The sequence below is a fragment of the Arthrobotrys flagrans genome, assembly GCF_004000055.1.
Source record: "Arthrobotrys flagrans strain CBS H-5679 chromosome Unknown unitig_0, whole genome shotgun sequence".
Classification (NCBI taxonomy): Eukaryota; Fungi; Ascomycota; class Orbiliomycetes; order Orbiliales; family Orbiliaceae; genus Arthrobotrys; species Arthrobotrys flagrans.
This window is the reverse complement of record NW_027137550.1, coordinates 530208-554770: the sequence shown is the minus strand read 5'-3', so window position 1 is coordinate 554770 and position 24563 is coordinate 530208. Positions and strand designations below refer to the sequence as shown.

Below are 24563 nucleotides of genomic sequence, written 5' to 3'. Positions count from 1 at the left end.
ATAGGATATTGATCCTGAGGCACCTAGGCCTGCTCATCAATATATCCATAACCCTGCAATTAATATCCTTTCGAGATCCTAGGAATTCGGACTTTGACGTTTTATACTTTCTATAAACTAAATCAATGGTCCTTATGCCCTGGTTGCGCAGTGGTCTCGTGCCTAGAATATATAGTATTAGTTAACAGGAAGTTCATGAGCTAAAATTATACACAGCTCTAGCCACGATTCTAAGCAAACAGTAGTCTCGGGACTAAGCAAACAGCCACTCCTTAGATAGGAAACATATTGGACAGCTTGGTATAAAAGAATTGCATCTAGGGCCAGTGTGGTATTTTTGTGGTATTTTGGCCATCTCATGTCGATGTAACACGAAGTCGACGCTTGTTGGAACCACATTATGGTGTGTTGTGTTGCCGACACATCTGTTGTACGGTCGGCAATTTTGAAAGCCAGAATAATCACGTGGTGCTCGGACTTTCCGCTTCTGATTTTCCTCGCCAAGACCACCAAGACTACACATTGTATTCCATTTCCGGTAATTGATAGGAATGTAAGCCATTTTTTGATGACAGACAACGCAACAACGCCTCGGCCGAACACGAATATTCAGCGGGACGGTGTCGCTTTGTGAACCTTTTGCTGAATTTAGTTTATGATAAACGGAGGAATTTGAGGTCCGAGCGATGTATGATGATGAAAGCTCAAAATGGTGATCAGTATACTAATGGTTTAAGCAGCCTTACCGCATGTTGGCTTGTGCGCGGATTTGTATAAATTGGCTATGTTTTCCCTTGACGATGTCATGATAATTCTCAATACTTCACTATTGACGATATATTCCGATATCACTTGGGATTCTATCTCTAAAACTACTTCTTTTCATCTATTATCCATTGGAAACGACTCGGATTTCAATTATCCAATAAAATTTATCGAACTACAAATTCAACACCTGACGACAGTATATAGCATTCCAAAGCTTATTCTGGTTCATATCGGTTAAGGAAGGTAGAATTGAAGTCGAGAAACAAAGGCATACGTAAACGTATATATACGACCACACCATGTGCACATCATTCACAGCAGACTCTCTACCTGATCTTACCGGTCGTGTTTACCTTATCACCGGAGGAAACGCAGGCATGTAAGTTTCCCGAGTCAATAACTCATAGTTCTTACGTATAGTATATATGCGTACTTGATGGAATTACAAACTTACTGACTTCAACTTTTCCTAGTGGCTATGAAACAGTCTATGGCCTCGCCTCCAAAGGCGCCACCGTCTACATCTGCGCCCGGTCTGAATCCAAAGCCACGACCGCTATCACCTTCCTGCGCGAAAAACTCCAGAACCCTAACGCACCAATCCACTATTTACAGATGGACAACATGAACCTCTCCACCGTCGTTGCAGCTGCAAATACTTTTCTATCCAAAGAATCTTCGCTCCACGGCCTCATACTCAATGCCGGAATAATGTGCACACCCTGGGAAGAGTCAACGGACGGCTACGAATCCCACTGGCAAACCAATTACCTCTCACATTATCTACTCGCATACCTTCTCCTACCGATTATTCAAGCGACGGCGTTAAATTGTGAACCGGGTGTCGTCAGAATCGTTGAGTTAACCAGCGATGCATGGCACATGGCTAAAGGTCCTGGTATCTGGTTTGATCAGATTTCTATGGCGAACCATGAACCGTTTGATCGGTATTGTCAAAGTAAACTTGCCAATCTTTTACACATCAGGGAATTGCAAAAGAAGATTGGACCGAGGCCGGGGAATGCGGAGAAGGGTGAGATTTGGGTTGCAGCGGTGCATCCGGGATTGGTTGAGACGTAAGTGATATTCTTAAATTATGTTCTAAAAAATGGGTTTGGGAACTATAGCTAATCATTGTACCATGGGGTAGGGGCTTATCCGCAAACTTTGCTACCACCAGTGTTCTCGGACGTACACTGCTCGGACTAGGTATGGGGGTATCTCCGGACAAAGGAGCGCTCGGGTCTTTGTTCGCGATAGCAAGCAATGACTTCAAGAGAGATTGGTCGGGTAGTTATATGGTTCCTACGGCGAAGAAAGGTTGGACGTGGAGGTGGGCCAATGACAAAGATTTACAAGAGAAACTTTGGAAGTGGACTGAGGATCAATTGAGGTGGAAAGGATTTTTGAGTAGTTCGCTTCGATTGTAGTTTGTTTCACGATATCCTCTTTTTTTCCCTCCTTCTCAATATTTTACGGTATAGTTGTGGCGCAGGTTATCTTGATTATATTTGTATAAGGTCGGTATTCTATTACTGCTCTTCTGGGGTAGTTTGTAAGCTCTTGACATTTAGTTAATTATATAATGCGAAGGCGATCTGTTGATAAGAAATCATGGTTCAGGTGTAGGAATGTGCCAGTATCGAGATGAAAAAAGATTGAATTGATAGAAGTAACGATTAGAATAAGAGTGATAGGATATGGCACAGGAAGCTCGAATCAAAAGGCGTATGTGGCTCGTAATAGCAGGGCTTAACGCGCTTAGAAATGAGCAGAAGAAGAAATATCACCGTGCTAATTTGCCGTGTAGGATTTTCAGTCTGACGAAAAACAAAATAAAAAGCCGCAATGTCGGAGTAGTGGAACGGAATGCGGTACTGCACAGAGTGGAGTCTAGAATGGCAAGTCAAAGTCGCGTGAGTGGACACAGAATCCTTGGAAAATGCGAGGCCGTCCAGGCGCTATTTCTTGCTTGCTCCTAGACTGCAGCTGTTTCTATTAGACCTATAGAATAGTTTGAAGATTGAGTTACAAGGCCCCAACATACCGAAATATTTCCTTGGGGTTATCGATCAACTTACCATCCCAAGGCCAATCAGTTATCTCGACTTCCCTGAAGCGTTCAGGACCGATGTGAGCAGGTTTCTTGATTGGCATATCCAAACGGACACACCTGCTTTCCGAATTATAGGAGAATCTACAAAAAATATGTATAGCATATTTAGTAAACTCATAAACTTTCCATCAAGGGAAATATCGAGGTATACATACGTGTACTCCCCCTTCAGGTCCTTTTGGGCCTTCGAGACGTCTCTTATTTCGTAGGCTAAAGCTGGTTCGATGGCCCTCATCACGACTAGGAAAGCACTATATATTCTCTTTGTTTTGATGGCAAAGATGGTACTATGGAGTAGCTCGTTGGATTGCTGACAAGACATTGTGAGGTTAGAGTATTCGAGTGTTTATGGATGAAAATTCTTTCGCACTTATGGCATGTGGTTTAGCTACTTGGTATCTAGTTCATCATAAACTTGGGTTTCTCGTACAAGTACAATGTTTCCAGTTAACACATCGTCTCTATAAAGTACGGGCCGAAGTATATTCGCATGGGGGGAATTAAAACGCTAAACCAACAATAAACTGAACAGTTATCGGTAAGTATTCAGGTCTGGAAATTATTCCGGTACCTATTGTTTATCCTTTCGCTTTTTCCGTTTACAGGGGATCCTAAGTTTCTCCGATAAATGTGTAGCAGTATGAAGAAACTATGGCATCGAAGGCTGGTCAAGCGGATGAGGTACCGGGACGGCTTCACCTTCGCCTGGGGCTGAGATATGCTTACCCTCTTCAAAACTGCAATCCGGTTCTTGCGGAGTCGGACTTCATAGCTAAACTGTTTGGAGGTAACTATGACAGCTGGTCATATTATTTCACGATGGTTGAGACCCGAAACGCTATGCCGGGCAGCTTACAATCGAGCCTGTGTATGATATTGCAGAGTAGCAGTTACAGCTGTGGCAAACTTGCAACTTGCAAACTCCAGCCAAGAACCTTATTCGAACCGCGGAATTCCTCTCTTCTCATTTAGGGAGATGCATCTGTGCATCTTTCACAGCCGATTTTAGACACTGGACGTCTTTGGATCGGAAGGCGGAATATAAAAGTAAAAACTAGAACTGGATAGAGTGAGTGGATATTCGAGGTCCACCTTATGAATCCCAAGTGTTTCAGTAGATTATAAAATTTCCATTCGAACCCCCGGACGCGCAGCACGTCTACGGACGGGACAGAATTCCAATCGAATTTCCGGGCCCTCCAAAATGTTGATAAAAGAGCCCGGAAATTCGGCCATAATTTCTATCCTAACCGCTCCGTCCACTCTACTATACCGCCAGCTGACGGTGTATATCTACACATATGGCCCCGTATACCGTGAATGGAAAAACTTTAGTGGACGCCGTCTTATAAATTTCGCAACACCCCCATTGGCATGACGCAATTATGAACGCAGAGGAAGACTGAGCATTCACAAGTTTGACCCTCCTCAGAATCGATATAAAATATTCTTATATTAACCGCTTCTCATTTATGTCGCTCTCGATAGAAATTTTATCCGTATTCACGAAGAAAACTTCTACCCGCTCGACTTTGAAGTACGAACTGTTTAGTCACCATGTCTTCACAAGAACAGTCTCAAGCAACAAATAAGTTTCATGCCTCAGTACCTACCTCGGAGCTGATGGAACAAAAGGGCGTAAGTAAACCTAAAAGTACTTTTTACCCAAATTTAGTTTTCCACGATAATAACACGTCAATAATTATAACATAGTACCCATCTGCGCAGCCCGCAGCGTCCGATACTCTAAGCGGAACGACGAGCAAAGATGTCAATAGAGGCGTAGGAAAACCCGTACGTTCACCGTACCTGCATTAAGCTAGATTGGTAATGCAAATGCTTATATTGGATTTTTTTCATGATAGGTCCAAGGAATGAGTAGTCGGGAAAGGCACAGTGTGACGAAGAAGGAGCAACAGGGAGTCGCCTGGACTGGTACTGTTCCCGTAGATTTAAATGCCGCAGAATCTAAAAAGGAAGCGCAAGATTTCAAGAGAGAGTTCGAAGGAAAGCAAGACTGACTTAGAAAAGCCGTGTGTGTTAAATAAAATAAAATAATGATCAGTCGATTATTGTTTCCTCATCTCTTAGAAGTATAAAATCATTTTTTCGTTTACTACACATAGTAAAAGATATTGTGTTGATATCCATTACGTTCAAACGCAGTTAAGTTGCATAATGAGAAGTTATCATGATGACTAATTACAAGGCGGACCATGGTGGCCGGTTTAACAGGATACAGGTCCAAATTCTTATGGGCCCTCAAGTCTATAAGCTTTTTTCGATATCTGTACCCTCAGCTGTCTTCTCCGATGATTCCTAGCATTTTGCAATTTTAAAGGCTGCTGAATATTTGGAATAGAATATTGCAGAAGATATAAACTTGAATTTGCACGCGTGACACGCTAAAAATTGGAGACAGCTAACTACTGTCAATTTTTTGCTCAGACATGGAAGAAAGCCGTGAACCGGTCTTGCCGGTGAGAAAAGACGTCAACCACGACCACGAGTCTCGGGTACGAATTGCACGTTCGTCCGATATGTCGAGTTAAGTCAAAATAGATTCTCTCGGAGCTTGTTCACCAGCACAGATTGGCTAGTTATACGGATCGATCATCAACACGTTCGTCTAGCCAGATTTTCGTTATAGAATAATGAATAGGTTGTTAGTTCCTCCGAACGGGATGCCAAGTGTTCCAGAATACCTTTTCCTTACACACGATTCACCGTTGACTGAGAGATCTGTCACATCGCTTTGGTATTTCTCGACATCAGCATGGCGTAACCAAATCCAAATGATGATATAATCATTTCGAGTAGCTTTATAGAAAGCCCACTGTACTGCATATGGACGTAATACATGCGTAAAGCTTAGCAAATATCCCAAATTTATTTGGCACTCTTCTTCAGAACATCGTCTATAAATACGCGGTTGGGGGTCTTTAATTCATCCCCAGCACCATTGATACTAGTTCTCCGAATTAGAAGCTTTCAAATCAAATCTACTACCTACAACCCCAGGAAACGTATACGATATTAAGAGATCGGATTTACAGCTATTCTGTTTGAAGAAATTCTTCGACGGCGAAATGAACGTAGACGAGGAAACGTCGAACAAAATCCGAGGCTATAAATCTACTATTAGCAATCCTAGTATGGGAATTACTCCCAATCAATTACTAAATCCAGTTGGACTGACCTATTTGGCCTTGTAGATACCTCGAAAGAGGCGAAAGAGAATGCTAGGCAGGTTTTGCAAGAGTACAACGAAGGGGACGTTAAAATTCCCGGTAGCGCAAGGGATGAGAGTATTGCAGGGAAAGATCCGGGTAATGTTGCAAGGGGGTTGAAAGCGTGAGTGTCAAATATCCGAATCAGAAAACCTGATTCTGATGTTGAAGCTGTTCAGCATGAGACTAAATTTCCCTTATAGTTCTATCAGCAATCCAAGAGTTTCTGACGAGGCGAAGAAATCCGCGGAAGAACGCCTTGAGCAGATGTAAATACCAGAGACGACGCATATTGCTATAACTGCAACAAACACTGCTATTCAAAATATTATTACCCTACACACGTACAGCGGCGCACAAAGTCTCATTATCAAAAAGCCGCTTGGTGGATAGGCTCACCGATAAATGGATAATCCCAGCAGGCTACATATATATATGCAAGTAATTTTGTGTACGCTAGTACTGTAAACCAGACTCCACGAAAATCTAAAGTTCGAAGACTTTACAAGCCCTTTAATACTGATATAACTAGTTACATTTAATGCTCCTCCAATTAAGCTGAGGAACAGTCGCGGAATCATTCCTCATTTGTCCCTTTATACATGTTAGTTTCGTGTGGTGATACCTTTAATATACGCTATTACCGAGGCTGCTGGCACCAAACTTGCCCTCCAATTGTTCCTTGTTAGGGATTTAAATTGTACTCATTTTAATTAAGGGTTGGGGAATCGAATGTAATTAATTATAATTATTAAGTTGACTGACGAGGCCCTAAGAAAGACTCAGAACCGTTATCGTTCAAAGGATGAAGGTTCTTCATACAAATGTATTCATCGGTAGCCCATCAGGCCATCGGTTGGGAACTGATCAGATGTCCTCAGTTCCATCGGTTCCATCAGGCCGATAGGTTGGAATGGTTCGTGCTATTTCGGTACCCCCGTTGTCTGGTTCTCCAAGACCAGTATCCCTCTGTTTGTTACCTATTTCAGTTACCCCCAGTTAAAACTACGTTGATTTCAGGGAAATGGCCTTGAGCACGCGTTAACTAACTACGTATAATTACGATAACATAATAAATTCGACGATAATAATAGACAAACAAGCAAACAAGCAGGTATGTGTGTAGGCAGGCAGGCAAGCAAACAAGTCTAAAAGTTTGTGAACTGTACTTCTACAGACTCGTGAACTGCACGTCTCCAGATTTGTATGTAAATCAGACATTTACAAAGCTGTAAATTGATTTATGGGTGCATAGCCTTTAAACTTATAGTTGTTTTTTGTGACTATAAACGTAACTTATACTGGTCTCGTACCCAGACTTATACTATCAATATCTCTGCTGTTAACTGTTCTGATCTGAACCTAGTCTCGAAGGCCAGACGCCGCCGCGTCGCTCACCAACAGACAACGAAATTTAGGCCAGAACCCCGCACGAGGCTGTGGCATAAAAATATCGATAAGATGCATGCAGGATTTGGGGAATCAGTTTACCCACGAGAACGCAGGGCTAGGAGATTTATCACGTTTCCGGACAACCTCTAGCTTTTCCCCATTATCCACGTTGCAAAATTTCTTTCAATACGGTGCCATAGAGCTCCTAGAATCCACGACTTACCGTGCCGCTATTAGTTAAGATGAGTCGCGAAAACTACACCATAGGTTGGATATGCGCCTTGCCCTTGGAGTTCACAGCGGCCATCGCCATGCTGGACGAACGACACCCGTCGCTACCGCAAGATCGTTTGGATGACAATGCATACGAGTTTGGTCGGATAGGCTCTTATAATATCATTATTGCGTGTCTTCCGTCCGGTGTTTATGGCGTGACATCTGCGGCGATTGTTGCTACTCAGATGCGTCGGAGCTTTCCAGATCTAATAGCTGCCTTAATGGTAGGAATTGCTGGCGGAGCACCTGAACCACCGCAACGCGATATCAGGTTAGGCGATGTGGTGGTGAGCGAGCCGATTGCAGGGTTCGGGGGGGTGTTACAATACGATTTTGGGAAAACAGAGCAAGAGGGCCGGTTTGTGCAGACCGGAGTCCTTAACAAACCGCCGAAAATCTTCCTGGCGGCAATAGCTAAACTGAAGTCGGATTATCTACTGCAGCAAAATAATCGGTCTGGAGCGAACTCTCAAAATAATAACGCTAACATCGGCGATATCATAGCAAATTCTCTGACGAATGGAACTGTTCCCCAGGAATTCGCTCGCCCACCAAACGATAGCGACCGGCTCTTCCAAGCAAATTATGATCACCCTTCCAAAAATGCATCTTGCGACCAATGCGATTCTCGCATGATTGTTAAAAGGGCTTCTCGCCCACACGACCGACCGTATATCCACTACGGATTAATCGCATCTGGCAATCAGGTTATGAAACACGGTATCACCAGAGACTGTTTAGCTCGGGAGAAGAACGTGTTGTGCTTTGAAATGGAGGCTGCAGGAGTTATGGACGAGCTGCCCTCGCTAGTCATTCGAGGCATCTGTGATTACTCCGATAGTCACAAGAACAAAGTCTGGCAACCTTACGCAGCTTTATCTGCTGCAGCTTTCGCGAAAGAGCTCTTACTTCGGCTGCCTTTCAGAGGTTAGTACGATTCTATCGAGATCACTCGCTGTTAGTCTCGAGGCGAGACACTAGCACACTGATCAGAGCAGTCTCGTCACTAGACATTTTTGTGACGATCAGAGAACTCGCTGTTCAGTTGATCTAACATTTTAAACAATTGATTCGCTGACTGTTTCGCCATGGACAATAGCTGACGAGAGAAATCAACCCGAAAACTATGTTCTCAACCTGCCTATCGCTGAAGGGGCAGCGTACAGGAGCTACGCGGATCAACACAAGCCGGGTAGATATCCTCGACATCATTGCAAACTGGATAGAGGATCCGCAGGGGAAAAGTATATTCTGGCTAGTTGGTAGAGCGGGAACAGGAAAGTCCACGATCTCTAGAACACTAGCCAAGAACTTGTACACACATAACCGACTCGCAGCCAGCTTCTTCTTCAACAGAGAAGAAGAGGATCGCCGAACTAGCATCCGTTTCTTTACCACGATTGCTACCCAACTAGCGAATCATTATTCCTGCATAGCATCGAAAATTCAAAAGGCAATTCAAGTCGATCCGGATATTTCCACAAAGGCATTGAAGGAACAATTCGACAAGCTAATTTTACAACCTCTTTCGGGAACGCAGCTCATGACCCATAGAGCAAGGTTAGTTCTGGTGATCGATGCGCTTGACGAGTGCGAGGAGAAGGAGAGCATAAAAATCATTATCTATCTACTTGGTCAGCTAAAAGACATAAAAACTGTGGATGTGCGAGTGTTCTTGACTAGTAGGCCCGACTTGCCTATTCTCCTCACATTCAAGAAGTTGCCAGATGATACATACGAAGATATCGCCTTGCATGAAGTGCCGAGGATTGAGCACGATATTTCACTTTTTTTACAGCATGAACTCTGCAAGATACGGGAGGAGCGGGAGGAGCTTTCCCTTCCGGAAAAATGGCCGGGTGAGGAGAATCTCGAGAAGCTTGTGAGAAGAGCTATGCCACTGTTCATATACGCTGCAACCCTGTGTAGGTTCATTGGGGACGAACAATGGGATCCCGACGAGCAGATCGAAACAGTTCTCAATTATCGAGCTAATTGGCATACTTCACAGCTACATATGACCTACCTTCCAGTTCTGAACCAGCTGATCATCGGGCAAAATCCTGCCCAAAAACGAAGACTAATCGAAGAATTTCGACAAATAGTTGGCACAATCATTAATCTTGCTAGCCTAATGTCTGCTTCATCTCTAGCACGCCTGTTGTCTCTTCCGGAAAGAACAGTTAATTGCAGGCTGAGACCGCTTCAATCCGTCCTCGACATACCTAAAAATTCCGATAACCCGATAAGAACATTTCATTTATCTTTCCGCGATTTTCTTCTTGATCGCTCCCTTCAGGAAAATAATCTATTTTGGGTGGATGAAAGCAAATCGCATGAATTAATTGCTATCAAGTGCATCGATTTGATGTCAGATTCCGCCGGGCCTGGGTTAAGAATGAATATTTGCAACCTACCCTCTCTCGGAATACTCAGAAGGGAGATTGACGGGGAGGTGGTAGAAAAGCATATACCACCGGAGCTTCGATACGCTTGCCGTTACTGGGTATATCACTTGGTAAAAAGTGGCCATCGCTTAATTGATAATGGCCAAACTCACCAATTTCTCCTGAAACATCTGCTGCACTGGCTCGAGGCAACCAGCCTCCTAAATATAAAATCTGAGGCACTGAGGGCGGTAGACAATTTGAGGTCTATCATAGACGTGAGTTTATCAGGTCTCTGATCACTAAATGAAGAAGCTTACAGTAATTAGGTAGAGAATGGCGCGGGTATATGCGGATTAATTCATGATATGAAGCGATTCGTGCTTCAAAATCAAGACATAATTCACAAAGCACCCTTACAAATATACGCCTCAGCTCTTATTTTTGCCCCAACAAGAAGTATAGTCAGGACGATATTTGATCCAAAAAAGATAGTCCATTGTGTGAGTCAATTGCCTCATGTTCGAAATGAGTGGGGCGCAGTACTGCAGACGCTGGAAGGGCATAAAGATATGGTCAATAGTGTCGCATTCTCGCCCGACGGCAAGCTACTCGCGTCGGCATCAGATGATAAGACAGTCAGACTATAGGATACTGCTACGGGAGTGATATTACAGACGCTGGAAGGGCATAAACGTGGGGTCAATAGTGTCGCATTCTCGCCCGACAGCAAGCTACTCGCGTCGATATCAGATGATAAGACAGTCAAACTATGGAATACTGCTACAGAAACGCTATTACAGACACTGCAAAAGTATAAAAATTGGGTTAATAATATCACATTCTCGTCCGATGGTAAGCTACTCGCGTTGGCATCACATAAGATAGTCAGACTATAGGATACTGCTACAGGAACGCTATTGCTGACGTTAGAAGGGCATAAAAATTGGGTTAATAGTGTCGCGTTCTCGCCTGACCGCAAGGTATTCGCGTTGGCATTAATAGATAAGACGGTCAGACTATGGGATATTACTACGGGAGCGCTATTGCAGACACTAGAAGGGTATAATGATAGCGTCAATAGTGTCGCATTCTCGCCCGATGGCAAGCTACTCGCGTCGGCATCAGATGATAAGATGGTCAGACTATGAAATATTGCTACGGGAGCGTTATTGCAGACGCTGGAAGGGCATAAAGATTTGGTCAATAGTGTCGCATTCTCGTCCGACGGCAAGCTACTCGCGTCGGCATCAATAGATAGGACGGTCAGACTATGGGATATTACTACGGGAGCGCTATTGTAGACGCTGGAAGGGTATAATGATAGCGTTAATAGTGTCGCATTCTCGCCCGATGGCAAGCTACTCGCGTCGGCATCAGATGATAAGACGGTCAGACTATGGGATACTACTACGGGAGCGCTATTGCGGACGCTGGAAGGGCATAATGATAGCGTCAATAGTGTCGCATTCTCGCCTGACGGTAAGCTACTCGCGTTGGTATCAGATGATAAGACGGTCAGACTATGGGATACTGCTACAAGAGCGTTATTACAGACGCTGGAAGGGTATAAAGATTAGGTTAATAGTGTCGCATTCTCGCCCGACAGTAAGCTACTCGCGTCGGCATCATATAAGACGATCAGACTATGGGATACTGCTACGGGAGCGCTATTGCAGACGCTGGAAGGGTATAAAGATTGGGTCAATAGTGTTGCATTCTCGCCCGACGGCAAGCTACTCGCGTCGGCATCAGTAGGTGAAGCAGTCAAACTATGGGATACTGCTACGGGAGCGCTATTGCAGACGCTGGAAGGGCATAAAGATTGGGACAACGATTCCACATTCTCGCTTAACCGCAAAGACATTGATACAGATAGCGAACCTTTATATCAGATAACCCTCTCATCTAAAGGTACCAAAAATCCGAATCAAGCTGAAACCCGTTCGTATGAAACAATTCTCGTTCAAAGTGAATGGTTGGTCCGAAATGGGGAAAGGCTTATCTGGCTTCCTCATGATTACAGACCAAGTTGTTCAGCTGTGAATGGCAGCACAATTGCTTTAGGCCACTATTCCGGTGTCGTTTCATTTATTACTTTTGACACTTCGTCGTCTTCATTCTCGTTATTACGATAGGAACGATAATATAAGTATGAGGGTAGGAATTCGTAAATAGTCGTATGCAGATAGTTTCCAGTCTCTCTTGGAACCACATCGGTCAACTCAAATACTTTAGTCTACCAAATTCTATTGATGCTTTACGTCCACAACTTTGCTACTCGACCGCTTCATCTATACATACTTCTGCTTAAGAGATAGAGTAGAAGAGTTGAGGATCAGGTAGCTAAAGTCTGCTATAGCTGCTGTCTTAGTACTCTCACGAGTCAGGTGTAACAGTTTTCACACTCCGACAGTAAGAAGAGCAAAATTATCTATTAAATTATTCCTAGCTCGATCTCCAAACTGCCGTTTATTTTCGGTATATTATTTGACTACTCAGATGGGATACCTAGGTATATATTATAAAAATAACAACCTTCATGATAAGCCCTGTGTAAAGAAGCTGCAGCAGCATCATAAACTCAAGGCAATCTGACCGCAAAGAGACATGTATACTACTGTCCAGTTCACAGAGTTATCTCCTGTCCAGCTTATACATGCTATTTATTTAATCGCAGGCTTTTGCTCTCATGTATTTAGAAATCAAGCAACGATTTAAGTATCCATCTGTATACAAACTAGTGCCTCATCTTGCCTCGTGGCATTTGTGTTAGGAGTCAGGCGGTTAGGTTTGAGTCGAGTACTGCTCTGTTCTATACGGTACGTATGTAGGTCATGTAAATGATTTAGGTGTCCTCGGAACGAGTTCCACCAGAAGGTCTACTATATCTAGTAAGCGCTCGATCAATAGGATAAATTCGCTGTCTTAAATGTATGATCCGGCGCCTTGCGCATATATACTAACATAGGTTATATCCGTCTTCATACATACGTGAATGAGGGCTATGGTGGTTGCAAGTTTGAATGGGGAAGTGGTGCGGTGTGCAGTTATAGAACATCATCTAATCTCCTATCTATAATGTTATAATACAGCTGGGAATTTACCAGAAACCACCATCTGAAAACCCATTTTACCATCCGACACTCCGCCATGACACCAGGGACTGTGTTGCTCACACCCTTATTGAGGGTATTCTATATATCAATGATATAGATTAGTTGTAGTTGGGAAGGTACTTTGAATTTTCTAACATGCACGGTACATAAGCATACCAATCTCCGATGAAAGGGTGAATTTTATGTATTCTTTGGCTCGGAAGCATCCTGGCACCTTGGGGCGCTATTGAAAACATCTACGGAGGCGTTAGCCGATAATTTTAGAGCACCATTCAAACGATAAATTTCTCGGAATTCATTGGCATCCTTAAGTTTTTTAGTTGATGCTATATAAAGTTGATATCGTTTGACCCCAAGTTTTAAGGTGATTAATACTTACGGCTTGCCGTGTCGTAGAGGTACCGTGGTAATTCAGCAGGGCTATATATAAGTAGAGTTTGGTAATGCTGTTTGCAAATGGGGAAATGTGTCTACTGCGCAGAATTCATGGAACAGATATCATCGGCCGTTTCCCCAGTCCTTAAGATGGTCTCGAGATATTGCTGGTGGTATGTAGTCTCACGTCACCAGACAACAGACGTGATTCTTTGGCCACGGGGAAGGTGATGTGTTGCAGTAGAGTGTTGTGCGTGCGGTTTCGTGCCGCCGGCGATGAAATGTACTGAGGCAGCAGTTCATCCCACCCCTTCCGGGGAAAGTCGTTACTTTTGGTAATTTGTCTCTTAGGAACGGAATATGATTATTGGGGGGCTGTTATGATGTTGTGATGCTTCGGTCTTTTAATGGCCTGGTGCACTGTTTGGAGGAGAGGTGATGAATTGATTGAGTTCTAACGAACTTACACTGAGATCTTTACCATAGCTCGCTCTATGATCTATGCAGCTACAACACCACCCACACTGATATACTTATGACCTACCTACTTAGTAAGGTACGTATATCCTATTCGTGAATATCGTTTAGAGATCTAATCTTTATTTGGGGTGAAATGCATCTACACCGCTGCACAGTAGTTCTCTAACAATTGTTTCCCTTCGAATGTTTGTGAAACGACGAGATCCCTGCCATGACCAAAGTGGTAAGTGCCCCAAAGCGGAACACCAACTGCGCTTTTGGTCAGCCTGTCGGGCTGTGCATTGTTCGCTCGCTAATAGCCTTTTAGAACCGAAAATGAAGTCGGGGCTGAAAACCCGGCGTACCTGCGAGGTCAATCCTTCGATGAATTCGCATTACATTGGCCCTCCCGCAGTTACAGGGAACCTTGAATGTTAAAGTTCTTAGAGTCTCGGGAGACACCTAACTATAGGAAATAGATATGCATCTTTGGTGACTCATTGACCATAACATGTTAGCGTGATGGCTGCGTAATGCCACTTTGGATTTCTTCGGGATTACTTTTCTGAAGATTCGAATACGAACCCAAGTGCAGATGGAAGCTGGGGTTTAAAAGGCGGGTTGATGTCTTCTCAAGTACTTCCATGATCTTCAGCCTCTGTTCATATTTAAACTTACACCGTAAACATACCATATTCCATAAACAAGAATATAACTTTGCTAAGTAAATCACACAAAATGAAAGTCGAAGTCGAAGACCCACCACCGTACGAAGAAGCCGCGGGCATCAAGCTCGACATCTCCGAGCACGGTTCCAACAACTTTCTCGTCTCCGTCATTCCCCCGCATCAGCCGGAAAAGACGGACAAGGGTGATTTCAAACGTGCACCGCTCGATTTGTGTTGCGTTATCGATGTCTCCGGGTCCATGGAAGAGAGCGCTCCCGCGCAAAGCGAAGATGGGAAGACGAAGGAAGATACTGGATTAACAATTTTGGACGTGGTTAAGCATGCTATGAAAACTATCATTGCGACTTTGAATGATGATGATAGGTTGGCTATTGTGGCTTTTGATACGAGGGCTGAGGTGGGCGATCCATTCATACGGTCGATATTAGTTAATTCGGATACACTAACAAAATTTCTTCGAAATAGCTTATCACAGACTTCCAGTACTCGACCGCGACTGGAAAGAACTCCTTAAACGGCAATGTAGACCGTCTAGAGCCCAAGGCCTCCACAAATCTCTGGGATGGGTTGAAAATGGGCATGAACCTGATTCACGACCTACAACATAAATCCGAGGCCTCGAGTTCCTCCTCTACAACTACAACAAAGAAGGCAAACAACCGTCTTGCCAGTCTCTTCATTTTGACAGACGGTCAACCGAACGTTAACCCTCCTCGTGGTCACATTCCCATGCTCCAGCAATGGCTCGAAGCTCACCCGGATACCCGATTTGCCATCAACGGCTTCGGATTCGGCTATGATTTGGACTCTTCGTTGATGTCTGATATTGCTAGAACTGGAGGCGGTCATTACGGTTTCATTGCTGACGCTGGAATGGTCGGAACTGTTTTCGTGCATGCTTTGGCGAATTTATTCTCTACGTACGCTACCGCTTGCCATCTTAGTGTCGAGGTACCAGACGGCGCGAAGGTTAAGAAGGCTCGTGGTGAATTCCCATTCACTGAATCGTCTTGGGGCGCAAAGATTGATGTTGGCGATATTCAGTATGGACAGTCGCGAGACTTTATTATTGAAGTCGGGGGTCTTTCGAAACCTAAACCCGAGGACATAATTGTCACATTGGTGGCGAAACCTTGGGATGCTGAGGATGTTGTAAACCATGCAGTCACAATCACTACATCTCCGGAACCGAATGAGACAAGCAGGGACTACGAATATCATTTACATCGCCTGAACTTCGTCTCGACGGTCTATGCTCTCGCGAAGGATGCCTATAAGAAGACTGACCAAGCTCTAACCGACGCCCTCAAGGAAGTCACAGCAACATTCGAGGAACAAGCTAAAGCGATCAAAGAGAACCTAGGAGACCACCCCGCCGCTGAACCTCTCGGCACAGATATCGGCGGCGAAGGCCTCCTTGCTGTCAACCCAGACGGCACAGCATGGAAGAAATGGGGAAGACATTACTTCCCTTCTCTCGCCCGTGCGCATCAAATGCAACGCTGCAATAACTTCAAAGACCCCGGCCTTCAGGTATACGGCAAGGACTCACCACTATTCATTAAATCCCGAGACTTTGCAGACGCAGAGTTCGATAAATTACCACCGCCGACACCGAGTTCTACACCAATGCCTGACTTTTCTAATTATGGCCGTAGCCATAGCCGTGGCGGATATGCCGCTGCCGCCCCGAGAGTAGCCTTGTCGAGCATGTCTCGGTATAACGTCAGAGGTGGTGTCTGCTTTACCGGTGATTCACCGGTGACTCTAGCGGATGGTACCAAAGTCCGAATTGACACTCTAAGAAGAGGGTGTGTTATCAAGACCGGCCGAGGGGTTGGAGAAGTCAGTGCCATCGTTAAGACCAGGATTTCCGGAACTACAGATATTTGCACCATTGGAGATATGAAAGTCACACCCTGGCACCCAATACACTACGACGGATCTTGGAAATTCCCAAGTGATATCGTAGAGTCTGAGAAAATTGGATGTGAGGCTGTATACTCCGTACTCATGATGCCAAGTCCACATGTCGACGATCACTCGATGTATGTGGATGCCATCAAGGTAGTGACTTTGGGACACGGGTTGGTAAACACGGAGAATGTTGGTGGTGACGCGAGGAATCATGAGTTCTTTGGGAACTATTCAGCTGTATTTGATGGATTGAGGGAGTTGAAGGGGTTCTATAAGGATGGGGTTTGTGAATGTGAGGGGGTTTTGAGGGATGGGGAGACCGGATTGATAAAGGGGTTTGTTAAACCGGTTGAGAGGAGGGAAAGTTTGGTTGATATGGTTCTTGGACAGAGTGTTAGTGTTCATGCTTAGGTGCTTTATATGCCTATATCTTGTTGCTTGTAATGAAGTTATGATCTTTGTAGTTTAGTGGATAACATAACAGAACTCGAGATGGTGACGTTGTTGGATTTTGGGACACCGGTGCTGATTCTCATGATGGCTTCCTGTATCCTGTTCTTACTATAGCTAAAGAATGAAGAGCAAAAGTTACGGATTTGTGTATCATATTATATCATCGCCGTTTCCCTAGATACTAGAAGTGTCTCCTATTATAAAATAGCCCTGCCGTGGCTCGTGATTTGATTCAATGATAGCTATGAAGTTCAAAGTTTATACTCAGTAGACAGCGTTGCGCCCACGTTGATCGATATCTACTTCAGGTTCTCTATAAGTTCCACTTACGGACAGACCTCCATCGTTCAATTCTTAACCTCCACCTCAATCTATTTTACTTCCCTTTCACTACCTCCTCCATCTTAACCACCAACATCGTATCATCAATCAAACCTCCCATTTCCATCAACACATACCAATAACTTACCATGCCAATTCATCCCGAAACCCCTCCAAACAAGAACCAATCCCCCACCACTGGTCCTCGTTTCTACGCACCAGATCGCTGGAACCAAACATATGAAGAGATTGAGTTTACACCGTGGGAACAGGTATCTTTCTAACTTCCTATCAACCACTCCCATCATTATCACTAATCACACCCATGTACACCCCAGGACGTAATCACCATAAACCCAGGACAAGCCATCAAATCCATCATCCCGAAACCTCGAAAACCTAGAGGTCGGCCACCTTCCAAACCTAAGGATTCTACAACAACAACGAAAGCAAAAGCTCCTACTAGGACATATAAATCTCGAAGTAAAGCTACCGAAAAAACTAAGGATGCGATGGAGACAAAGTTACCGAGAAAGCCGATGGGAAAGAGGGTGCTTCCGAGTCCTGAGACTTTGCCGTTGACGAGGTTGGGTTATTTGGACCCGATTGAGAGGGCTGCTGAGAGGGTAGGTTGTTTTTCCTGTTGTTTGTGGGGTGGGATGGTTGAGGGAAATTCTTACATATGTTGTTTTATGGAGCAGGCAAACAATACAACAGAGACGAAACCCGATAATAAGAAGCTAGGGAATACGAAGAAACTCGAGAATACGAAAAAAGCAGAGAATCCAAAGAAACCCGACAATATTAAGAAACTCGAGAATAAGAGGAAGGCACCATCCAAAAGTAAACCCCTACCACGGCCAGCAGTTCCAACCGACCCCGTTCCCCAGTGGCCTGGGAGACATAAGAAGTGGTATGAAGATATTGATGAGGACCTTTTGAAGGGAACATTGTGGGCTAGACAGGTAGGATCTTTCACCTATACCTATACTTTTTAAGTTTCTGGCCTGTTGCTAATTTGGATGTCCAAAGCTCGACCGAAACTCTCTTCAACGAGAATTTGGCAATCCTAGAGTTCTCTTCGGGGATAGATGGACACGAGAGGCATCTAATGATAGGATTGCCGGGAAAAAAAAGACGGCTGCCATGGTCAAAGCTGTTTCTCCTCCTCCTCTACAAACAGACAATCAAAAGAACACGGGTCGAACTACACCGGTGACCTCAGTGCTCGAACGTTCACCACTACTCATTCCCAAGCCCACTAGTACAGCGTCTGCCCATGAAGACCAGCAACCGCAAGCCAAATTCACCTCGAAGCTAACAGAAAAGTCAAAACCTCAATCTTTCGGCTTTGAAAGCTTCCCATTCGAAGACGTTTCTGAGAAAGGTCTTGAAGGACTCGGAAGTCCCGTTACTAGCGCTCAGGAGCATGGTTAGAAACCATCAGCACTCCTTGATGAGGAACCGAAAGAAAAGGCTAAATTTACGAGCTTTGACAACTTCTCATTCGAGAGTGTTTCTGAATCAGACGTTGAAATAATCCGAAAGCCCGTCACCGTTGTTAAGGAGACACCCATTGATAAACCTGCTGAGCCCAAGAAGCAAGCCGTTAAGATCACAAGCCTCACGAACTTTTCATTCGACAGTGCTTCCGGATCAGATTTTGGAATACCAATCAATGAAATCCAAAGAGACATATCGAATACCTCCATTCCCGATAAATTTACCCAAGACACAAACGACAATACCGCGACATTCATCGAGATCGGCTCAACGGCCATGACAAGAATTCCTAAGACGTGTCTTCCAGCGCCGGAGTATAGCTTTGATTATAACAACAGCCGTAACGATCCTCAGCAGATAGAACTTCGTTTGGCAGAGCTTGATGCTCTTCGTCGGGGGAGGAATAGAGCACTAATGCATCAGATGAAATGTGTACCCGCTGGAAAGCCTTACATTCAAGTGCCTAAGACGCAGCCGGTCCCGGAGGTTGTCAAGAATGCAGAAGTTACTCGTAGAACAACGAGATCGATGGCTGCGAGTGCTAAGAAACGAGGGCTTGATGATACGGAGGAGGATAAGGAAGGTGCAAAGAGAAGGAAGTGCAATACAGTCACCCGCGGGGCCAATACTGGAAAGCCTAGCTCAGAGGTTGTGGAGGGTAAGGATATCACGGATCAGAAGGGAGGGAAAGAGCTAGTCTCGGGGAAAGAGCCAGCACAAGAGGCGAAACAAACATCGAAGGGTCCTCAAGGAAAAAAGAAACGAGCGACAACGAAGAAGGCGAAGAAGACAGCAACGACTATTGAAAGGGCACTTACGCGGGAGGAAGCTAAGCACCTCGCACTCCAGAACCCGAGGAAGCAATTCGTGTTTGATCTTGATGATAAGCCTCAAGATTAGACTGCGAATTCTGAGATATAAGAAAGAATAGACGGCCGTGACAGAGGGCCCCTGAATTGCAGGAAACATTGGGAGAGAAAAATACTAGATGAGATAGAGAGAAACGCTAATAGGAACAATATGGGTATCATCTATAATACATACCGAGCTTCGTATCGTACATCCCAACATATAGCGATAAATATCTTAAATCAGTGACTTACGACTAAATATGTTACTTATCGTCATCGTTCTCGCTGTCCACGATATCAACCAGCATCTCATCATCCTGGTCGTCATTGATTGCAGTCGCTGCTTGAGCTGAATTCCCACCAGCAAATACCCCAGCTACAACTTTCTTATCACCATTACCACCACCACCATTTTTTGCACCTTTAGCCTCCCGTTTAACCCTCCTTATCGCCTCTTCAGCCAATTTTACAGCTTCAAGCTCAGCTTTTCGAATTGTTCCAGATACCCTTACGACTTTAATGACAGCTGGTTGGCCGCATAATTCGCGTGTATAAGTTAGTGCCGCCCATAGAATACGATAATTATCGCGTGTGATACGAAGTATGCCTGTTGATGTTGCTGGGGAGAAGTATTTTACTATTTTTTATTTGTTAGCGATTTTCGATATCTTGGCATGTAAACTTTTGGAGAACTTGGGTAAGGAAGGGGTAATGTACCGGCGAAACCACCACACTGTCCGATTCCCCAGTCGCCGAAATTGGATGATATTGAAGAACGGATTATGGAGGCTAGGGAGGTGCGTGTGAGGGATGAAGGGGATGGAGAGTGGAATGTCATGGATTGGGTGGGTTTTGAGGTTGTGCTGTTGGCGGATTGGGGACCGGATGGGTAGAGGATTGTGAAGAGGAGGTAACGCTGTTTGACGCGGACCATGGTGGGCTATATGTCATCGAGGGAGGGGCATTGGTGGATTTGATGATGTTGGTGATGTTGATGGTAAAGTTGAAGTCGGGATCGAGGCTGTTGAAGCGAGGTTGGCCGAGTCATCTCGCCAAGACTGCGACCTTGGCTTTGACCTCATAACACTTCCACTTCCTCATCCATTTCCATTAACGGCATCACCACCGACCTGACCATCATCGCCTTCAACATCAACGGCGATGGCTAGCGCTTATATGAATACAAACTGATTACTGTCACGATGAAAGGAGCCCCTCGATCAACCAATCTCTTCTTCAAAAACCTCCAACTCCAACCCAAACCCTCCGGTCCCCTCGCCAGACTTTCCTCCGTCTTCAACCACCCCGTCCTCACCGACAGCGAATCTAGGATCCTTCTAAACGAAGTAAACTCCTCTTTCCGAAATGCTTTGAAGGAATCCCGTCATCCGGATGACATCCGGCCTCCTCCTAGCATTCACAATGCTTATGCGAATAAAGCCGACAATCACATTTACCAAGTTTTAACCGACCCACGGCCGGCGTCGCCACCAAATATTGGCAGTCTGCGGAATCTCCTCGGGTCTGAAGCTCTGGTCGATACTAGTTACCAACTCGAGAGACATGAGCGTTCTCCAATAACCATATTCCAAAACCACCTACTTCAAGGTACCGCCGACGTTGACCTCGCCGTCCAATGCTGCAAAACATACGTCCTCAATCGACTCAAATCAGGGCCCGGCGAGATCAATCCAAATGAAGGTGTTCGGATGTACAAAATGATGCGTGGGAATTCTCTGTTTTTGGACCGCCTTAATATTCCTCACGTACCATTACGTGGGTGGCTCACTGCCGCTCTGCTCCTTTCCCAGCATCCATCGATTCCTTTCCAATGGCTGTCACAATTCTTGGAAGTTTCCAACTTCGGGTCTTTTCGAGGAGTGCTTTCTGAAATTATGACTTCATACGGGAAGATATATAATACACCCGAATCACCGAATGAGGATGTCAAGTTCTTTGTTCATATACTCAGAGCTAAGGATAGAGAGTATAGACTAAGTGTCTCTGGGCATCCTACTACCAAAAGCAACTTACATCTCGGACTTCGGCCGCTTCTAGATCTACACACTTCAATACAGAGCTTGAATCAAACGCTACCGCCACAGTTATTCGAAGATATGGCGCAAAAGCTGTATAGAAGAACAGACGACAAGGGGAAACAAATGTTAGCCGAGAGCATTGATCTATGGAATGGACAACAAAGCGCATTTGGCGTGGAAGTTCTAATCGAGACAGGAGACCTTGTAGGTGCTGCGGATTACCTAGTGAACTTTCATCCGAACAGACCCCCGCTCGAACTATGGCAGCATATAGTCCTTGGATTGTTGCTTGCGAGGCAATTAAAGCAAATGCAAGAAGAAAGTGGGAAGTTAGATCGAGTTATGGCAATAGTGGTGGGCTCGTTGCGGCGGATGATATGGAGTGATGATGATTCTGCACCGAGGGGTTTATCGTTACCGAAGATGATCGTGTCAAAGTGGAAGCGGTATAAAGGAGAGATAGATAATGATACGTATCTAACATTGGAGTTGGAGTATTTGGAAAAGAGGATACGGGATAGCCTCGGAACTCGAAGATTTATCGCTTCTGATCCTAGGAGTGGGTAGCTAGCTTTTGGATTTGGTATTATTGGGCGGGTTCCTTTGGCGTTTTTTACTTCTTTCTTTTGGGTGATATTGGGGTTCTCTGACATCTTTGGCGTCTATTGAGATTCTATTTTTATTTTGTATCGTGTAATGATATCTACCATCTCGGATACGAATTATATTAAATCGTCTACAGAGAAGATAAAGATTTGATTTATAGCTTAGTCATTAGTCATCATTTAGTGGCGCCGCGTTGAGTTCGATGTCGATATAAGAAACCTTGCTCGTTATCCTTCACGCTACTTTCCCCGTCAACCAACGACATCAACAGCAACCATGCCTTTCGCGCAGGTGCGCATTACCTCCCTTATAATAATAACTCGAACCACCATATCCTAGCATCTGCGAAGACTAACATCTACCATCAAGCTCGTCATAGGCCCGCCCGGCTGCGGCAAGTCCACCTACTGCGCCGGCAGTAAGTTCCCCCCCACCCCGCCAAAAAGAAAGAAAGAACGGCTCCAAGATTAACACAAAGTATATAGTGCACCAGTTCATGTCAGCCATAGGCCGTAAATGCCAAGTCGTAAACCTCGACCCCGCGAACGACGCAACGCCGTACCCATGTGCGCTCGATGTAAGGAAGCTGGTTACTTTGGATGAAGTGATGGATGAGAATGGGCTTGGGCCGAATGGGGGGATTGTTTATGCTCTTGAGGAACTGGAGGAGAATGTGGAGTGGTTGGAGGAGGGGTTGATGCAATTTGGTCGTATGTTTTTTGCCTCGTATCGGGGTTTTATGCGGAGGGGAAGTGCTGATATAGGTGTAGAGGACTACATTCTCTTCGATTGCCCCGGTCAAGTCGAACTCTTCACGCACCATAATTCGCTGAGGAATATATTTACAAAACTAGAAAAACTGGGGTATCGCGTGCGTATACCTCCACGCTCCTTTTCCTTCCCAACATTCCCTCGTTAACGTTACTAACCTTCATCTCCTTTATATAGCTAGTAGTTATCCACCTCCTCGACTCCCACCACCTCGCCTCCCCATCCCAATACATCTCCATCCTCCTAACCGCCCTCCGCTCCATGCTCCTCCTGAACCTCCCCCACATAAACGTCCTCTCCAAACTCGACCTCCTAAAATCCCACGGCCCCCTAGCATTCAACTTAGACTTCTACACCGAAGTCCAAGACCTCTCGCACCTCCTACCCCTCCTACACAAAGAACAAGGCTCCCCAAAATTCGAAAAATTAAACGAAGCGATATGTGAATTAGTAGAAGGGTTCGGATTAGTAGGGTTTGAAACTCTGGCGGTGGAGGATAAAGCTTCTATGACGCATTTGTTGCAGGTTATTGATAGAGCTGGGGGGTATGCGTTTGGCGAGGCGGAGGGGGCGGGAGATGGGATTTGGACGGTGGCGATGAGGGAGAAGTGGGGGGAGGCGGTGGGGGGTGTGGCGGATGTACAGGAGAGGTGGGTGGATGCTAGGGAGGAGTATGATAGGTTCGAAAGGGAGAGGGAGGAGAAGCTTGAGAAGGAACGGGAGAAGGAGTGGAGGAGAAAGAGGAGGGAGGAAGGGGAGGATTTGGAGAGTAGTGATGAGGAAGGGGGGTGAATACGAGTTCGCGAATTGAAGGAATTACCGTCGGGAAAACGACAAAGAGGACTTTATCTCAGGGAGAAAAAGGAAAGAGAGGATCTGCGGATCATACTTGACGGTACACCGTGGACCCGAAATCAAAACTTTTGTCTTCTCTTGTCTTCCTCCAGATACAGAAAAGAAAAAATATACCGGAGGCCAAAGACTTTGGCAAAGGTCCGTAAACCGAGTTCAAAGGCTCCGACGAACAGGAAAGCTCCAAGGGATTGTAAAAGATTCGAACACGAGGAACTGAAAAAATGGATGATTTGGAGAAGACATATGCATAGGACAATGGTGTTCACGGCGCTCAAGGGTTCATTTGTATCTGGACGATTATCAATATCATAGCCTCAGCTTCAAAATAGAGCCCTTTCCAAGGCCGCATCTTTACTAGTCCTTGATGATCCTTACCCATGGTGTATATATACCATACCAGCGGCAGGGGGCGTACGTTGTGTATATACCCTGCCCT

At 45.0% G+C, this 24563-nt stretch overlaps 10 protein-coding genes across 10 annotated transcripts; 8 read left to right on the top strand and 2 right to left on the bottom strand.

The window, feature by feature from the left end:
• Positions 1–1067: 1067 nt before the first annotated feature.
• DFL_003273 (uncharacterized protein) lies at positions 1068–2198 on the top strand (the record flags this gene model as incomplete). Its single annotated transcript, XM_067632188.1, has 3 exons — positions 1068–1147; positions 1242–1844; positions 1919–2198. The coding sequence occupies 3 exons, from the start codon at positions 1068–1070 to the stop codon at positions 2196–2198; spliced, it is 963 nt and encodes a 320-aa protein (XP_067490481.1).
• A 548-nt stretch (positions 2199–2746) lies between these two features.
• On the bottom strand, positions 2747–3206 carry DFL_003272 (uncharacterized protein; the record flags this gene model as incomplete). The annotated part of the gene is made up of 3 exons (XM_067632187.1): positions 2747–2772; positions 2850–2965; positions 3040–3206. The coding sequence occupies 3 exons, from the start codon at positions 3204–3206 to the stop codon at positions 2747–2749; spliced, it is 309 nt and encodes a 102-aa protein (XP_067490480.1).
• Positions 3207–4441: 1235 nt separating this feature from the next.
• Positions 4442–4905, top strand: DFL_003271 (uncharacterized protein; the record flags this gene model as incomplete). Its single annotated transcript, XM_067632186.1, has 3 exons — positions 4442–4522; positions 4598–4678; positions 4750–4905. The coding sequence occupies 3 exons, from the start codon at positions 4442–4444 to the stop codon at positions 4903–4905; spliced, it is 318 nt and encodes a 105-aa protein (XP_067490479.1).
• Positions 4906–5973: 1068 nt separating this feature from the next.
• Positions 5974–6387, top strand: DFL_003270 (uncharacterized protein; the record flags this gene model as incomplete). The annotated part of the gene is made up of 3 exons (XM_067632185.1): positions 5974–6037; positions 6100–6238; positions 6318–6387. The coding sequence occupies 3 exons, from the start codon at positions 5974–5976 to the stop codon at positions 6385–6387; spliced, it is 273 nt and encodes a 90-aa protein (XP_067490478.1).
• Positions 6388–7817: 1430 nt separating this feature from the next.
• On the top strand, positions 7818–12307 carry DFL_003269 (uncharacterized protein; the record flags this gene model as incomplete). The annotated part of the gene is made up of 8 exons (XM_067632183.1): positions 7818–8709; positions 8882–8974; positions 9042–10447; positions 10499–10672; positions 10847–11024; positions 11106–11308; positions 11474–11736; positions 11815–12307. The coding sequence occupies 8 exons, from the start codon at positions 7818–7820 to the stop codon at positions 12305–12307; spliced, it is 3702 nt and encodes a 1233-aa protein (XP_067490477.1).
• Positions 12308–14860: 2553 nt separating this feature from the next.
• Positions 14861–17139, top strand: DFL_003268 (uncharacterized protein; the record flags this gene model as incomplete). The annotated part of the gene is made up of 2 exons (XM_067632182.1): positions 14861–15208; positions 15277–17139. 2 exons carry the CDS (start codon positions 14861–14863, stop codon positions 17137–17139), a joined length of 2211 nt encoding a protein of 736 aa, XP_067490476.1.
• Positions 17140–17651: 512 nt separating this feature from the next.
• Positions 17652–19905, top strand: DFL_003267 (uncharacterized protein; the record flags this gene model as incomplete). The annotated part of the gene is made up of 5 exons (XM_067632181.1): positions 17652–17774; positions 17841–18128; positions 18204–18467; positions 18535–18934; positions 19031–19905. 5 exons carry the CDS (start codon positions 17652–17654, stop codon positions 19903–19905), a joined length of 1950 nt encoding a protein of 649 aa, XP_067490475.1.
• A 214-nt stretch (positions 19906–20119) lies between these two features.
• Positions 20120–20790, bottom strand: DFL_003266 (uncharacterized protein; the record flags this gene model as incomplete). The annotated part of the gene is made up of 2 exons (XM_067632180.1): positions 20120–20493; positions 20574–20790. 2 exons carry the CDS (start codon positions 20788–20790, stop codon positions 20120–20122), a joined length of 591 nt encoding a protein of 196 aa, XP_067490474.1.
• A 268-nt stretch (positions 20791–21058) lies between these two features.
• On the top strand, positions 21059–22462 carry DFL_003265 (uncharacterized protein; the record flags this gene model as incomplete). Its single annotated transcript, XM_067632179.1, has 1 exon — positions 21059–22462. The coding sequence occupies one exon, from the start codon at positions 21059–21061 to the stop codon at positions 22460–22462; it is 1404 nt and encodes a 467-aa protein (XP_067490473.1).
• Positions 22463–22777: 315 nt separating this feature from the next.
• DFL_003264 (uncharacterized protein) lies at positions 22778–24064 on the top strand (the record flags this gene model as incomplete). Its single annotated transcript, XM_067632178.1, has 5 exons — positions 22778–22792; positions 22871–22919; positions 22987–23211; positions 23272–23372; positions 23450–24064. 5 exons carry the CDS (start codon positions 22778–22780, stop codon positions 24062–24064), a joined length of 1005 nt encoding a protein of 334 aa, XP_067490472.1.
• Between the last annotated feature and the right edge of the window lie 499 nt (positions 24065–24563).